The 17,239-nt window shown below is 41.6% G+C and overlaps 1 protein-coding gene across 1 annotated transcript in view; it reads right to left on the reverse strand.

Moving 5' to 3' along the window:
- The window catches only part of Clip4 (CAP-GLY domain containing linker protein family, member 4), a 57,384-nt gene that overhangs the window by 18,643 nt on the left and 21,502 nt on the right, over positions 1-17,239 (reverse strand). The window contains exons 7-10 of the mRNA XM_013013527.1: positions 16,148-16,283; positions 9,053-9,193; positions 3,526-3,615; positions 2,446-2,589 (exon numbers count right to left, since the gene is read on the reverse strand). Coding sequence (XP_012868981.1) covers positions 2,446-2,589; positions 3,526-3,615; positions 9,053-9,193; positions 16,148-16,283 — 511 coding nt within the window. The remainder of the gene's footprint in view (positions 1-2,445; positions 2,590-3,525; positions 3,616-9,052; positions 9,194-16,147; positions 16,284-17,239) is intronic.

Genomic DNA, 17,239 nt, shown 5'->3' on the forward strand with positions numbered 1-17,239 from the left:
ACCCCAATGAAGGCTTGGAGGGAGACTAAGTATGGAAAGGCAGAAAACAAAAACATGGAGGTACATAAACCTATGGAGAGGGTGTTCTGGATACAACTCCTGGCCCCTCCTAGTAGCTGCTATTCTGTAGTACCTCACAGTTTATGAAGTACTTTTCATAGGTGTTGGAATGATATGGTACATGCCTTCTATTCCAGCACTCAGGAGGCTGAGGCAGGATGAGCATGACTTCAAAATCAGTTTGGAATATATAGTGAGACCTTGTCTATAAAAAGCAAACTGGGGATCAGGAGATCAATGATAAATAAGGCACAACCTTAGGCTGGTGTTGAGAGTTTACAGGTGTCACACTCAGAACCTGAGACCAGAAATCCTCCCGTCTGTTCCCATGTTCTTGTAGACCACGGCCCAAAGACCCCAAAGTTCAATGGAAGCTCTACTCTAAAGCTGAGGCCCAGAGCACAGACTTCCCTAGCTGCCCCATTCCCCTGCTCCTTTCTCTCTGCTCCTCTGTCTTTTTATTTTTGTCAGTTGGGTTTGAACTCTGGGCTTGGGCACCGTCCCTGAGCTCTTCAGCTCAAGGCGAGCACTCTACCACTTGAGCCACAACGCCACTTCTGGTTTTATGGTGGTTAATTGGAGACAAAAATCTCACAGACTTTCCTGCCCAAGCTGGCTTTGAACCTCGATCCTCAGATTTCAACCTCCTGACGTGAGCCACTGACACCCAGCTCCTCTTTATAACATACATATTCACTATTGTCCACCCTATTGCTGTTCACAATTCCTCAGGTATACACATCTATTCAAAGTACACACGCTAAGAAAGTGTCTGAAGGAATGCCTCTGGGTTTCAAACATGAACTTTCCTTCCCACTTCTGATCTTTGCCCCATTCCCCCTTTGAGAGAAAGTCTTCTTTTCCACTGTTATTTAAGTCCACATAACCCCCAAATATATAAATAAATAAAACTACTTGCTATTAAAGGTAGAAAAGATAGTCTACACCCATATATAAATTTTAAACTCCAGCAAATGACTTTAGTCTGGAAGGCAAATGAAGGGACTTACAATATGAATACGGATGAAAAGGGTTGCTATGTGGTTGCGGATTATCACCTATGTTCTTCACAGTATTGAGGAGAAACTGCATACCTTAGTGTACAAAGGGGCATACTCTAGTATGCAGAGGGGCAGATACCCAGAAAACAACTATTCTGGGTAAACATTTCCAGGCCAAACTTCCAGGCCTCTACTTTTGGGATCCCAGCCTTAAGGTTTATTATATTTAAGGTTTATTATTATTATGTTTGCTAATGAAGGCAGGTGGGATTGCCCCACCTGTTTGCCCCACCAATAAGATTTGTTGAAGAAAAAAAAATTTTGCTGGGCAAGCACCAATAGATCTTGCCTGTGATACTTGTATTCAATAGGCTGAGACCTGAGAATTGTAGTTCAAAGACAGACCGGCAGGAAAGTCCATGAGATTCTTATTTCCAATTCATCACCAAAAAGCTGGAAAAGAAGCTGTGGCTCAAGTGGCAGAGTTCCAATCTTGAGCAAAAAAAGTGAAGGGACAGTGTCCAGGCCCTGAGTTCAAGCCTCAACACTAGTACCAAAAATAATAATAATAATCCTGTCATTAACATTTCATATAATAAAATATTGGTACAACGTTAGTTATCAGAAGTATTAGGAAAAAATAATCTGGTAATTATTGTCTCACAGAGAATAATTATGTCAAAATAGCTTCACTTGGATTTGGGAATTTAGCTCAGTGGAAGAGCATCAGCCGGGCAAGTAAAAGGCCCTAAGTTCAAGTACAAGGCCCTAAGTTCAGTCTTCATCTCTGCAAAGGAAAAAAAAAAGCTTCACTTTCTTTCTGGGTAAGTTTACATGTATAGGCAAGTAAGTGAATTATAAGAGATATGATCTATGTCGACTGCACAAAGTATCTCCTATGTATCTCCTGAGTCTTCACACAGAACTGGGAAGGAGTGGATGGGGAGATTCTACAGGAACCCAAGGCAGGTAAACACTCTGAACAGCTGAACAGCTGTTACTAGCTTCCTAGAAGGGGGCACCCTTTAGGATTTCAATTTTTTTTAAAAAAAAAAGAGGAAAAAAAACCAGACATTGAGGCATGTGAGAACACTAATAGGCAAAATGCAACAGCCCAAAACAAAACACTTCAGATGGGGCAAAAATCACTAAGAGCACGTTAGGTGACGATCAATGCAACATCTTCTACCCAACAGCAAAATAAATACTTGATTTAAGGCTCAAGAGGTGGGTGGGGGAGGGGAAGAGACAGGGAAGAAAGAAAGTAGTTCAGTCTGATTGAAGTAAAAGGTTCCTTTCTACACATGTAAAAACAGCAAATCTACTTACAAACAAACCAAGATTAAAAACACCAAGTAAGCCTGGTTGAAAAAGCCATAGATACCAGCACTGGCTCTGGAGGACAGAGAAGGGCTTTTGCTTGTGGTCTTCTTGCTACTGTTGCTTGAGTTCGTTTTCTTGGAGACATTCTGTTTATGTTCCAAAGAAGACGTGGAGGAGGAGCTGCTCATGGTTCCATGCAGGGAAACTGAAACAGAGGAGAAGAAATAGATATATATAGCATTACAGATGTGTGGAAAATAAGAAGTGAGCTACTACCATATTTTTTCCAGGCAAATCCTTCTGAAATATCCCATCTAAGTTTCCTCAATGGTGAATTTTCTAATGCCAAATTAAATGCCTGGTTTCATCCAAATATACTTTATACATAAAAGATTTTGTGACACAAGAGCTCGTTTTAAGCATTTACACTGTAACCTCACAATCTTAGAAGTGGATGCCACCATAGCAACTAATATTATCTCATCTAACCACCACCACCACTCAGGTGAGTAGAGTAAGGGAGGAGAGTAAAGATACCAAAAAATGTTATTTAGATGTTTTAAGGCAACAAATGTGTTAGGGGGTTTTCTTATGACGGTATTAGGGCTAGAACTCAAGACTTCACTCAGCTTTTTTGCTCATGTCTGGCACTCTACCGCTTGAGCCATACCTCCAGTCCCAGCTTTTTGCTAGTTAATTGGAAATAAGAGTCTGCCAGGCTGGCTTTGAACTACCCATTGAGTAGGTAGGATTATAGGCATGAGCCATAGGCACTCAGCTATGTTAAATGTTCTGAGTTAAAACTGAAGGCAAGCAGGAAGCTCATGCTCTGTTCATACAATGACTTGATAAATTTAGTTTATCAAATCAGTGTTGCCAAGACATTGAACGGTGCAATTTCCTTCCAGTCCCTCTTGGAAGCCAGCTCAGTAGTCCTCTAAACATACCTCTAAGAAACGCAGAAGATTTTATGTTCTTAAGGATATACATTATGGTGAATTGCTTAAGACATTTTCACTGGTGGTTTTTGCTGTGAATTTTCCCTAACTTTAAAACTTAAATGCAATGGCTTGCCATTGTATTATTAAAAGTTCCACAGGCAAACTGAACCTTAAGATCAGGGAGTTATGAATGGCATTACCATCTTTCTCGGTGGCTGCGTTGGGTTCCCTCCTGGGAGGCCCTGTCAGGGCACACTCAGAAGTGTTCTCTTTCTTTGATGACATCATTCCTGGGACACCAGAACAAAGAGAGTCTTGTTTAACATTGAGCACCAAATCTTATTTGTTTTCCTGATTATACATGCATCTCTCATTATCTGAATCTCAGCCACTTCTGAAAACACGCTGGATAATAACTTCACAGAAACCAAAATCTCATCAACCAGAGGAGAAAGAGGATGAAGAGATTAGGAAGACAACTCGGTGGTACCACATTTGCCTGGTACAGGGTCTGCCTGCTGTGCCCAAAACTGTGGGGGGAAAATGTAAGAGGAGAGCTGGGCACTGGTAGCTTACACCTGTAACCCTGGATACTCAGGAGACTGAGATTTGAGGCCTGCTGTTTGAAGTCAACCGAAAGTCTATGAGACTTTTATTTCCAATTAGCCACCAAAAAAAAAAAATCCAAAAGTGGTAGAGGTGTGGTTCAAGGGTAGAGTGCTAGACTTGAACAAAATAAGCCCCAGGACAGCATTCATGCCCTGAGTTCAAGCCCCCAGGACTAATATATATATTTATATCCATATATATTTATCCATATATATTATCCTGAATTCCCAGCACATATTAAAAAAAATCAATTTGCTAGGCATGATAGATCACACCTCTAAGCCCAGCTACTTGAGAGGCAGAATTGGGAAGATCATGGTTTGAGGCCAGCTAGGCAAAGGATTCACCAGACCTTATCAAATCAAAGAATGGGTACAGTAACACATGCCTGTCATCCCAGCCAATCAGGAAGACATAAATAGGGGAATTACTATCCAGGGTGACCCACGCTAGGAAAATAACAAAAGCAAACAGCTGGATGTGTGGCTCAAGTGCAAAGTATCGCAAACACATAGGGTCCTGGATTCAAACTCCAGCACTGTCAAAAAAAAATTATGACCCACTACAGATTTCCAAGTGAATCATCTGACATGGAGTTGCCTTGTGTTTGATACTTAGTGCCCTTGTTCTGTGAATTCACACAACACACCCTGCTTCCCTGGAATGCACACAAAGGCACTGGATAAAATAAAATAACTTTCACTGGTTATTTTAGCAACTTTTCACTTAAGCAAAGGTTTTGATGAGAAGAAATCCCACACTCTGCCACTGGAATTCTGAAAATGTCTCTCCCTCTCTAGAGCCACACCCAACTCCCACAAAAACTTCACTTGGGAGAAAAACACTTTGGAATAATAGGCTGATTTGCTAAGACTTCTGTTTCCATTGTACAGAAGAGAAGTTACTTAAAGAAGTGGCACAGACTACACTCAACTTTAAGTTCCATCCAGACATATTCCAATTCTACTCGTGTGTGAAATATTTCCATAAAGAACTGGACAGGGGACTTGAGTGCTGCAAACAAGACAAGGCGGCTCTGGGTTGTGGAGGACCTCTTCCACTTAACACAGCAGACAGACATCTTCGCAAGTAACTACAAGTGAGGGTGCTCTTCATCACAAGCACTAACACAGGAACATGAGGCAAAAACTGTGGCTCTCCTCTAAATCACATTCTGAAAATGGCTAGAATGCTGTGTGAGTGTGGTCAGGAAAAACTGAGGGTAAAGATTCTGGATAGGCAGAAAGAAAGAAAGCCTTAAGGAAGACACAGGGAAGCCAAAGGTCAGCAGCTCAGGCCTGAAATCCTAGAGGCTGAGATCTGAGGATTGCAGGTCAGAGCCAGCCTGGGCAGACAAATCTGAGACTCTCTTATCTCCAATTAAGCAAAAGGTCAAGTGAAAGCATACAAGACCCCCAAGCTAAAGCCCCAGTACTAGCACATATGCACGCACGCGCGCGCGCACACACACACACACACACACACACACGAAAGAAAAAAACAGAAGAAGAGGAGAGGAGGACAGGAGAAGTAGGTTCAGGAGGGGACAGGAGGTGAGGGACAGGAGGGGAGGGGAGAGGAGAGGGGAGGGGAGGAGAGGGGAGGGGAAAGGGAAGGAAGGGGTGAGGTGAGGGGAAAGAAAAGGGGAGGGGAAGGAAAAAGGGAGGGGAAGGGAGAGAAAGGAAGAGGGGAAGGGAGAAGAAGTGGGAGGGGAACAGAGAGGGGAGGGGGGAACTCTTGTAGGAAAGTAGTATTGAGTACACTGAAAAGAATGGCTGGCCCGAGCGAGGTTCTAGGTGCATAACATTCCTTCTTCCAGTGGGAAGGTCTAAAAAAAAAAATCTTCTAGCAGGGAGGCTAGATGCAGAGGCTAGGAAAAGGCACTATAGCACCCAGGGATGAGAAAGGATCTCAACTCCAGCAGAAAAACAGAATGATCAGGCAAAGTAGATTTATATTTTTTTAATATTGACGTTTTTCAGTTCTACCTGGCTCTGCTTTATTTGAATTTTTATGCAGATAACTGGCCTCACATGATGTTTTTATATAAAAAGACCCCTTTGTATATTTTACATAACCATAGGAAACTATCTCACCAGGTTGCTGACTAATCTCATTCATCCTATGTCAGGCTTACTTACATTCATGTGTGTGTATGTGTGTGCAAACACTCACACATGCATGTATGTGCAAATATACAGGTACACAACATTTACTTCTATTTTGGTTTTGTTGTTGTTGTTGTTGTTTTTAACAAGGTCTTGCTTGCATACATAACCCAGGCAGGCCTGGAACTCACTATGTAGACCAGGCTGGCTTCAAACTCACAATCTTCCTGCCTCCGCATCTCATACGTGGCTTGTATTTAATATCTTCTGTTTCTCTGCTGAATTTTTTTTTCTATTTGTGTCAAGCGTGTTCACCTTTAATTCTTGGAGCATGATTCTAATACATTCTGTAATGTTTGTATGTATGAATTGCAATGACCTTCTTATCTCAGAACCGGCATCCTTTGATTCTATAAAATGCACGGAATTCCCTACTTTTTCATCATTTGAGTAATGTTGATGATCCTGGGTAATGTGTAATGGGACAACGGGTAATATTTAAACGCTATAGAGGATCCTGATTTTATTCTGACTTTGTTTTTGCAGTCAGCCTGGCAAAGTCCAGGCGGGAAGTTCCCACCCACCTTGTCCCCATGTCACTTGAGCTTCCAAAGACATGGCAGTGATACTTGAATCCACCTCCTGTGCTAGCTACTGGCCAGACAGGGCCTGCAAAGGTCCTGCCCAGGAGACCAAGGCCTTTGGTCCTGCCCCACATGAGGGAGGGAACTCCTCTCATGATCTCCTGAGGGCTTTCCCCATTCTATCACACAATATTCTGGGACTGATTCTGCCTCTGGGGCCAAGAGGTGGGGAAAACAGAAGAAAAACCATGGGGGCCACTGTTTCTCCCTTCAGAGGCCAGGGCTGCCCTTCTTTGAGAACTCTGCTGCTGCTGCACCATGCTGGGTTGCTTAGGGACTGGGATGGGAGAGAACAAAAGAGAATGGGGTTTCCTGTGTTCTGTCAGAAAGGTCACCCCTTTCCTGCTCCTCAGGCCAGAAAGAGGGCTGCACTTGCACTGTCTACCCACGTGGTACCCACTGAGTATTTCCAGGTTCCAAGTTAAAAAGAAAGAATCATTGGCAGTATCATTAAAAAGTATACAAGACCTAGGAACAGATTGAACAAATGGTTAATATCTCAAGATGGAGGGAGGTAGAGATCAAAGAATGTGACATCTATATGAAGATGGCATAATGAGATGCACTAAATGCCTTTTGGAAAAGCTGAGGAGGAGTAAGAAGAGAGTTAGGGAACAGAACAGAGGGAGGGACCTTGTTCAAACAATAGTGCACACATCTACAGAATCATCACAACGAAACTGCCTTATATTGTTCATGTATGCTAGTTAAAAAGTCAAAAAATACTAAAAAAGAAAATACCTATAGAAAGAAAATCATACAATTATATGGAGATTTTTAATGGGATTAAATAGAAAAATATTCCAGCACATAATTAAGAGACTGGCTACTATAAACATGGTGGTTTTCTTCAAATTGAGTCAAGGCTTCAATGCCATGTCAATTAAAATCCTAACAGATTCTTGAAGGAAAAGAAGAAGAAATTTAACAACATATTCTAAAATTTAGAAGGAACTATATAAGGCCCCAAACAGGCAAGGTCATCTTCGAGAAGAAGGTTAAAGATTTTAGTGTAGTAGATATCAAGATTGTTTCTAGAGTAATTATGAAGCCCAGTAGTACTGGGGATATTCAGACAACCAAATGGAATGCAATGAAAAGGTAAGCCCCACTGTTTGGACACAACCCTTTCAGTATGGTGATGCGTTCCTATTTCTACTACAATCACATAGCACCTGTTTTGTGCTGCATGCTCCAGTGGAGATAAAAGCATACAATAAGCTCATAGTTTATTTCAAATTTAAAATTCAGAACCAGGTACCTTGGCTCATGCCTGTAACCTAGCTATTTAGTAGGCTGAACACTGCAGGAAAATAGATTGGGACCAGCTCAGACCCATCAAAATCAGACCATCTTCACTATTACAGGACGCAGAAATAACAAGTTGGCGTGGTGGGGGGTGGGGGGGTGCCCGGGAGGTGAGATCCCACTTAAAATTTAATAAAAGCAGCCAGGCACCAGTGGCTTACACTTGTAATCCTAGCTACTCAAAAAACTGAGATCTGAGGACTGCAATTCAAAGCCAGCCTGGGCAGGAAAGCCTATGAGACTCTTCTCTCCAATAAACCACCAGAAAACCAGAAGTGATACTGTGGCTCAAGTGATAGAGCGCTTGCCTTGAGCTGAAGAGCTGAGGGACAGCGCCCAGGCCCAGAGTTCAAAAGCCCCATGATTGACAAAAATAAATAAATAAATAAAATAAAAGCAAAAAGAGGACTGGGGATATGGCTCAAGTGATAGGGCATTTCCCAACAAGCACAAGGCCCTGAGTTCAAACTCTGATAACTGCAATCAACCAACCAATCAACAGTTTAAAATTCTGTTAAGAAAACATTAGGTGCACACAAATAAAGCTCCCAGTAGACAAACTGACAAATTTTTGTGCAGGACAGGCAAAAAATGCAGTTAGAGAAGAAAGGTGTTACTCAAGTTCTGATTAGGGGAGAAAAGAATGGCCAGGCCCCTCCCTGGCAAAAGTCACAGCCCTACAGGCAGAGAGCAAGGTAAGGATACGCAAACACACAGAGAGAAGGGAGGGGAGGAGCCACAGCTCAGCTATAGAAGCAGAAAGAGGCCTCCCCAGCATGGGCAAGGGACTCAGCTCGCGGTGTTTCATCACAGCTCTGAGGACAGAGGTGGATGAGATATGGTGAGAGCAGGGAAGAGACCCAGCTGAAATATTCTTGTCAGAACTGAAGTTACTAATCCTGATTGGCTGAAACACACAAAGGTACAAGGCTTTATTAAATTCTGACCTCTCAGCATGCTCACAAGAAGAATTAAAAACAAAAACAGCAAAGCACTCTAAGGATTAGGAATCTCACAAGTAAAATGCTGAAGATCCTTAGCCTTCTGGTTTAACCTACCAGAGTTCACTTTTGCGGCGACAGGAGCCACATCCACCTTCAGGGACCTGGTAAGAGGCACAGCTTTTGTGGAAGAAGTGTGTGTTATGTTCTTCCTTCGGTCTTTTGCTTTACTTATCTTTGAGAGAGGTGCAAAAATACCTAAGGGATAATGTACAGTGTTAGTTAGAATTACACAGCGAAGAGCATTTCTGGGAAAGGGGCAAGTGTAACTGTGTATTGACAAACCTTATGGTGCCTAGTACATATCCAGGTGACAGACAGCAAATCAGAGCAAGAGACACATGACATTTACCCCCAAAGAGCTTACAATCTACTTGTCCAGATTCACACACATTTCATCACTCACATCAATTTAAGAAGCACATGCAAGATACATGGCCAAGTGTTGAATGAAATTGGGAGGAAAGAGAAAGAAATTAAGGTAACCATTTTCTGTTATATCTAAGCTTTGGCAAATAACAGTGGACTATGTATTCTTATGTTACTGATGGTGGTTATGGGGCTTGAACTCAGAGCCTGAGCACTGTTCCTGAGCCTCTTTATGCTCAAGGCTAGTGCTCTACCACTTGAGCTACAGCATCACTTCCAGTTTTTCAGTGGTTAATTGCAGATAAGTCTCATGGAGACTTTTCTGCCTGGGCTGGTGATCCTTAGTTCTCAGCCTCCTGAGTAGCTATAGGATTACAAGTGTGAGCCACAAGTGCCTGGCAATTAAAAAAAAAAAAACTTAATCAGGTGCCAGTGGCTCACACTTGTAGTGAGGGGGGGAAGGGAGCGAGGGAGGGTACTCTGTGACTCTAATCTTCCCCAAAAGATCTAGCCCTCAATTCTTGACAATGGTATGTGTATGTGTCCTGTGGAGACACAGAGGGACAGAATGAATGATCTACCACAGCTACAAGATTAGCATTTCATTAAAATACACTTTACCCAGGCAAGAAAACAAAGAAAGAAGAAACAAACAAGAAAACAAAACCTAACAAGGTTATGACTAAAAAGCAATACTAACAGTTGTATAATAACTTGTTAAAACAGAGTAGAGCTGCTCAAAATGCTACAGAAAACTGAACATTCTGTTTACAGCTAAAAAATAAAAATAAAATAAAAAATGGCAGCGAGCCAGGCCCAGTGGCTCAGGCCTCTAATCCCGGTTACTGAGGATCAGGAAGATGACAGCTCAAGACCATTCCAGGCAAAAAGACAGAGGTATCATCTCAACCAACGAAATCAGGATGAAGTGGCATGTGTCTATCATCCCAGCTATGCAAGAAAGTATAAACAGGATGCTTTGTGTCCAGGTCAGTCTGGAGATAAACATGAGACCCTTCTTCAAAAATAACAAAAGCAAAAGGGGCTGGTGGCATGGCTCAAGTAGTAGAACTCCTGCTTAACAAGGAGTTCAAACCCTAGCGAAACAAAATAAAATGGGCTGGGAAGGTGGCTCAGTGGTAGAGTGCTTGCCTTGCATGCCTGAGGCCCTGGGTTCAATTCCTCAGCACAACATAAGCAAAAAGAAAAAAGCTGGAAGTGGCGTTGTGGCTCAAGTGGTAGAGTGTTAGCCTTGAGCTGAAGAGCTGAGGGACAGCGCCCAGGCCCAGAGTTCAGGCCCCACTAACGAACCCTCCCCAAAAAAATAATAAAATAAAATAAAAAGGTAAGAAGAAAAAAAGTACCACTATGCTACTTTTCTGCTAGCCTTAAAATCTCTCTTCTTGGCATCCTCTACTACCTTACCCTGATTTTCTTACCTTTCTATTTTTTGCTCATTTGCAATTTTCTCTATGTTGCCTATCTATAAGATTTTTTTTCTTTGACTTTGTATTCTTTTTCTACATTCCTTTCATGGATGTTTCTTATTTTGAAACATCGGCTCTCTTTTGAGAGCACTATGTAAAAATGCATGTGAAGCTGGGCACTGGTGGCTCATGCCTGTAATCCTAGCTATTCAAGAAGCTGAGATCTGAGGATCCCAGTTCAAAGCCAGCCCAGGTAGGAAAGTCCATGTGACTCTTATTTCCAATTAACCACCAGAAAACCAAAAGTGGTGCTGTAGCTCAAGTGGTAAAGCACTGGCCTTGAGCTGAAGAGTTCAGGGACAGTCCCATGACTAACAAGAAAAAAAAAATGTGTGAAATGGCAGGAAGCTTCATGAACACTGGATGCTACAGGAGAACAGATTGGGACACACTTGTGCATGATAGACTTTCAGAAGGAAATCATGCAAGTGTGCAGAATTTTCACAAGTAACATTCTTTTTGAGGTGTGCTGATGCTAACTCTACATCTGAGACATGTACTTGTGCTATATAAAATTCTTTGTCCTCAAAAATGAATTTTCCCTTACTATCCAGTTATTCATGTCAATCAGTGAGAAATTTCCCTCAGACGCTGACATCTATAAAGTTCACTAAACACACACACACACACACACACACACACACACGAAGGGAAGAATTATTTTTTAAAAGAAGAGCAACGCTGGGTGCTGGTGGCTCACACCTGTAATCCTAGCTACTCAGGAGCCTGAGATCTGAGGATTACAGTTCAAAGCCAGCCCGGGCAGGAAATTCTGTGAGACTCTTATCTCCAATAAACCACTAGAAAACCAGAAGTGGCGCTGTGGCTCAAGCAGTAGAGCACTCGCCTTGAGCTGAAGAGCACAGGGACTGTGCCCAGGCTGAGAGTTCAAGCCCCATTACTGACAAAAAAAAAAAGAAGAGTAATAAATTTCCACACAAATGCAGCCCTTTTAACAAGTTTAACTCCAATTCCTCCCAAACTCCCATTAAAAATAACAATACGGTATTTTTTTTTAATAGCATGAGCTTTAAAAAGCTTCTGAGCCAGGCACCAGTGGCTCACACCTAGAATCCTAGATTCTCAGGAGATTGAGATCTAAGAATCACAATTCAAAGCTAGCCCAGGCAGAAAAATCTACAAGACTCTGATCTCCAATTAACCATTCAGAAATCAGAAGTGGAGCTGTGGCTCAAGTGGTACAGTGCCAGCCATGAGAAAAAAAAAAATCCTAAACAAGAGCTTGAGACCCTGAGTTCAAGCTCCAGTAACAACACACACACACACACACACACACACACACACACACACACACACACACACACACAGATTCTGAGGACAGTTAAAAAAAAAAAGTCAAAGAGTTAAGCCAGATTTTGAAACTTCTGAACAGCTGCACTGAAAGTTCACGAAGCAGCTGACAAATTCAGGTCCAAACTTCTGTCCTCTGCCCATAGCCACGCCCACTTCTTTCCAGGTTGTCTGGTTGTTTATTCTAACAGCAGAGATGAACAGTCTCCACAGAGGCTACCGAGCCCAGAAATTACTTACCATCTAGCCCATTCCAGAAAGTTCGTTAAACTCTACCTGAGGCAAGCTTAGCACCTTCATAATTCTTGTTTTTCAAAGTAAAGTTACATAAATATATTTAAAGTATAAAAAGGGGAAATCACAGCTCTGGGGACCATCACACAAGAGTTTGATTACCCATATTCATAATCCAGATGTTTATAGAACCCTTCTTCTACAGGGGTACAGGGGATAAGGAATTTTAGGGGGTTACTAACTCTTAGGGGAACTCAGTGGATGTGGAGGATCACCTTCATATCACTACAGGAATATGTACTCCAACCCCAAGGACTGTATCAAGTGCGAGGTAGAAATCAATATCTTTTTATAATGGAGGATCTCAAAACATTTTACCTCCTATGAGTCCTCTGTCAGAAAGCTACTGAAGGAAGTACTCCACCAAACAACTAAGCAAACCAAGAAATAACTGATTTAGAAAAGTAAGAGCTCTAAATCTTTTCTCTTCAGGGTATAAAGTCAGTAGATATCTAAGATTGGGGGGAAAAATCAAGAAAAGCACATATAAATTTTTTGATTATAAACACAGATATTAATATCAGAGATTCAGCTGACAAAGTTGAAAAAGTTCTTGCCTCTAAAAACAAGCTTCAGAAAACAAAGAAAATGGTTTTATTTTAACAAGCGGCAGTACACAATTTGACTTATCAGATTAGTTGCATGTATTTACTTTGGTAATTATTTTTTAAACATAAAAATAATATTACCATCAAGAATTAATATTTATTATAAGATGCCTATAATGCCAAGAGCTGGTGTCTCATGCCTGTAATCCTAGCTACTCAGGAGGCTGAGATCTGAGGATTACAGTTGAAAGGCAGGAATGTCTCCAATTAACCACTAGAAAACTGGAAGTGGCGCTGTGGCTCAGGCAGCAGAGCACTTGCCTTTAGCTGAAGAGCACAGGTCCAGAGTTCAAGCTCCATGACTGACCAATTTAAAAAAAAAAACAAAAAACCTTCTTGGACTAGGAAATCTATCAAAGTATGAAAGCAATATAATAATTGATAAATTCAAGAGCAGTGACTCACACTGATAATCCCAGTTGCTTATTAAGTAAAGAATGGGAGGATCCTGGTTCAAGGCCAATCCAGGCAAAAACAGAAGACTTTATTAAAAACTAACTGGAGGGGGTAGTGCTGTGGCTCAAGTGGTAGAGCGCGTGCCTTGAGCTGAAGAGCACAGGGATAGCGCCCAAGCCTGGAATTCAAGCCCCATGACTGACGAAAAAAGAAAACAACAACAACAACAAAAAATTAACTGGAGCTCAAAAGGGCAGTAGGCATAGCTCAAATGGTGGAGCATCTGTTTAGTAAGCTCAAGATGCTGAGATCAAACCCCAATCCCATTAAAAATTTATAAAGGAAAAGTCATTCAACTATATGAAACTGCATCCCAGAACACTGCAAATGAAGTTCAAAGGCCAATGTCAAAATACAAAAACACATCTATAATAAATATTGGAGCTAATATCTTAAATATGAATATTTTCAAACTCTGAATAGTTTTCAAAGCACTAATATTTTAATTTTAATGAATAATATTTTAATTTTAATGACAAGTACCCAAATAACACATACAAATGGCAGAACAGCAAAACTTTTTAGCCTTCTCTCCCCCCACAATGTGAAAAAATAGGAATCCAAACACAGACATTTTCACCTGTTAAATTGATAAAAGTTAAAGGAAGTGGAGCCATTAAGGTCACATGTTCAAAAACGATTTCAATATTTGGGGAAAATCATAACTATATGCCATGTAAAATGTAGAATAGAAAACTTCTGCATACATAATCCAAATTCTGAAAAAAATTAATGTATAGGTGGTCATTTTCTTGTTTCTTCTCTTTTTTTTTTTTTTTGGTCAGTTGTGGGGCTTGAACTCGGGACCTGGGTGCTGTCCCTGAGCTCTTCAGCTCAAAGCCTGGGCGCTGTCCCTGAGCTCTTCAGCTCAAAGTGAGTGCTCTACCACTTGAGGCACAGCACCACTTCACTCGTTTCTTCTTTTACATGCTTTTCACCCCTTAAGGCATGGACATTTTATAAACAATGCTTTTCAAGTTAAACTCCATCCTACATGAGGGACATGTGTCAGGAAGAAGTCAATCATTGAGGTGAGTTTGTAACCGTTGGCCAGCAGCTAGCATTGGTCAGGTGCTTATGAGGTATCAACACACCTTGTCCCGACCTCACACTGCTCCTAGTGAGAACCCGGGTCACCCACACTGTCAGCTCCAGATTTTACTGCTGAGAACATCCCGTCCTGCCTGCCCCTGCCCGACTCAGCATTGCATCACAAATGACCGATGTCATCATCAGAAATGACCGATGTCATCATGATCTCCTGCTTCAACTTCCCACGTGTGACCTCACACTTCTCTCCCAGGCCATCTTACATCCCACCATTCATCTTCTAATCCCTTCCTCACTTTGCCCACTTCCTTCTGTGGCATGTTCAAGAAAATAATAACCTTGGTGAAACCAACACCTATACTAACACCCTTTAACACCACTGGAGAAAAACAGCTGGCCTTACACACTTGGTACCCTAAGTCCTATGACTGCAACCGCCCCCCCACACCACACACACACACTCAGCCAGCTTCTACCTGCCCTCTCCTCCCTCTGCATCTCCAATCTTCTTTAATTTCTCTTTAACTTCTAACGACCTGCCTCTTTCCTGACATCAGCAAAGACCTCCCTTCTTATTTTCTGACAAAATAGGAAGTCAAAAGAGGATCATGCAGGCTGCTGGTGGTTGCCTGTGATCCTAGCTATGCAGGAGGCTAAGATTTGAGGATTTCAGTTGAAAGCCAGCCTGGGTAGGAAAGTCCATGAGATTCAAATCTCCAATTAAGCAGCAAAAAGCCAAAGTAGAAATGTGGCTCAAGTGGTAAAGCATTAGCTTTCAACAAAAAAGTTCAAAGACAGTGCTCAGGTCCTGATTTTAAGCCCTAGGACTGGCACGAAAGAAAGAGCAAGCGGGAGGGGGGAGGGAAGATTAACAGAAAGAGAGTGAGTCATGTGGTCTTCCCAGATTACTCTCTTTTGGGAGGGTGAGCTGGGACTGGCACAATGGGAGACAATCTCTAGGTGGAATTCCACCCTTCTAGTTTCTCAAGGGCTTTCCTCCTATGAATTTCCTTTCCTGCACTGTCCATGTTTCTACTTTCTATCATTCTTACCAGTGTGAATAAATGTGCTATGCCATCGCCATGTTTAGGAAAAATCTTCCCCTGGTTCTACAGGCCCCTTCACTCACCTCCTGAGAAACAGGGGACACATTTTATTTAAAAACTGTAAGATAGCCAGGTGCTGGTGGCTCACACCTGTAATCCTAGCTACTCAGGGGGCTGAGATCTGAGGATTGCAGTTCAAAGCCAGTCCAGGCAGGAAAGTCCATGAAACTTTTATCTTCAATAAACCACCAGAAAACCAGAAGTGGCGCTGTGGCTCAAGTGGTAGAGCACTTGCCTTGAGCTGAAGAGCTGAGGGACAGCTCCCAGGCCCAGAATTCAAGTCCCACTACCGGAAAAAAAAAACCTGTAATATCTTACAGACCAGGAAAGTAGCTCAGGGTTAGAATGTGCTTGGTATATATCAGGCCCTGGGTTTAATCCTTAGCACCATCAAAAATAAAGAAACTATGAAAGAATAAAATTTGATTTTGCTTCTTTAATTTGTATTTAGTTACATAGTATCCATCTTACCATACTTGGGGGCACATTTGAAGTACTGGACTTTTCCAACACTTCCATTATTTTTGCCTTCTGGCTCATCCAACTCAATGCCAGCCCACTGGCCATTTGCAAATTCAGTTGTTCCACAGAATCTTAATGTACCAATCTAAAGAAAACACAGGTCAAGAGAAGCTTTAATATGAATGATTCTAAGTGTCTTCCTTTTGGCAACTTTATCACAGAAGTTTTTAAAAAAAACTCAAAGCAAACCTTGGAATAAGGAACATTACCATAGATAAAAAGGAGATATTAAATAATGACAGAGCCAATTCACTAAGAAGACATAATTATCCTACATGTGTATGAACCCAACAAGTGACCTTCAACACAAGTTCTTTATCAATAGAACTGAAAGGGAGGAATCCACACTGTATTCGGAGACTTTACTCGCCTCTCTCAGTGAGAAACAGATTAAATGGGCTAGAAGATCAGTAAGACTGTAGAAAAACTAAGCCATCTATTAACCAAGTTGACTTTACTGACATTTACTGACCACTTCACCCAAAGCAGAAGAACATAAATGTGAAACATACAACTATATGTTGTCATACTAGACTAGAAATGTTAGACTAGAAATCACTAACAGGAAAAATATACAGAAATCTCCCAAATATTTGAAAATGAAAAGACATACCCCTAAATAAATCATAGGCAAAGCCAGGCACCAGTGGCTCATGCCTAGTTACTCAGGAGGCTGAGATATGAGGATCACGGTTCAAAGCCATCCTGGGCAGGAAAGTCTGTGAGACACTTATCTCTAATTAACTACCAGAAAACTGGAAGTGGTGCTGTGGCTCAAGTGGTAGTGCTAGCCTTGTGCTGAAGAGCTCAGGGACAACACCCAGGCCCAGAGTTCAAGCCCCTAACCAACTAAATAAATAAATAATCATAGGCAAAGGAGGAAAAAATAACTACAAAGGAATCTAGAAAGTATTCTGATCAATAAGTATTCAATCAATAAACACATACTCAAAATCAGCAAAAAGTGAGTAAAGATTTTTTTAATGAAAAGCAGAAAAATAAGAAGAAAAACATCAACCGTTCTCTATTCAAATAGTTTAT

Source organism: Dipodomys ordii, unplaced genomic scaffold, assembly GCF_000151885.1.
Source record: "Dipodomys ordii isolate 6190 unplaced genomic scaffold, Dord_2.0 Scaffold20, whole genome shotgun sequence".
Taxonomy (NCBI): Eukaryota; Metazoa; Chordata; class Mammalia; order Rodentia; family Heteromyidae; genus Dipodomys; species Dipodomys ordii.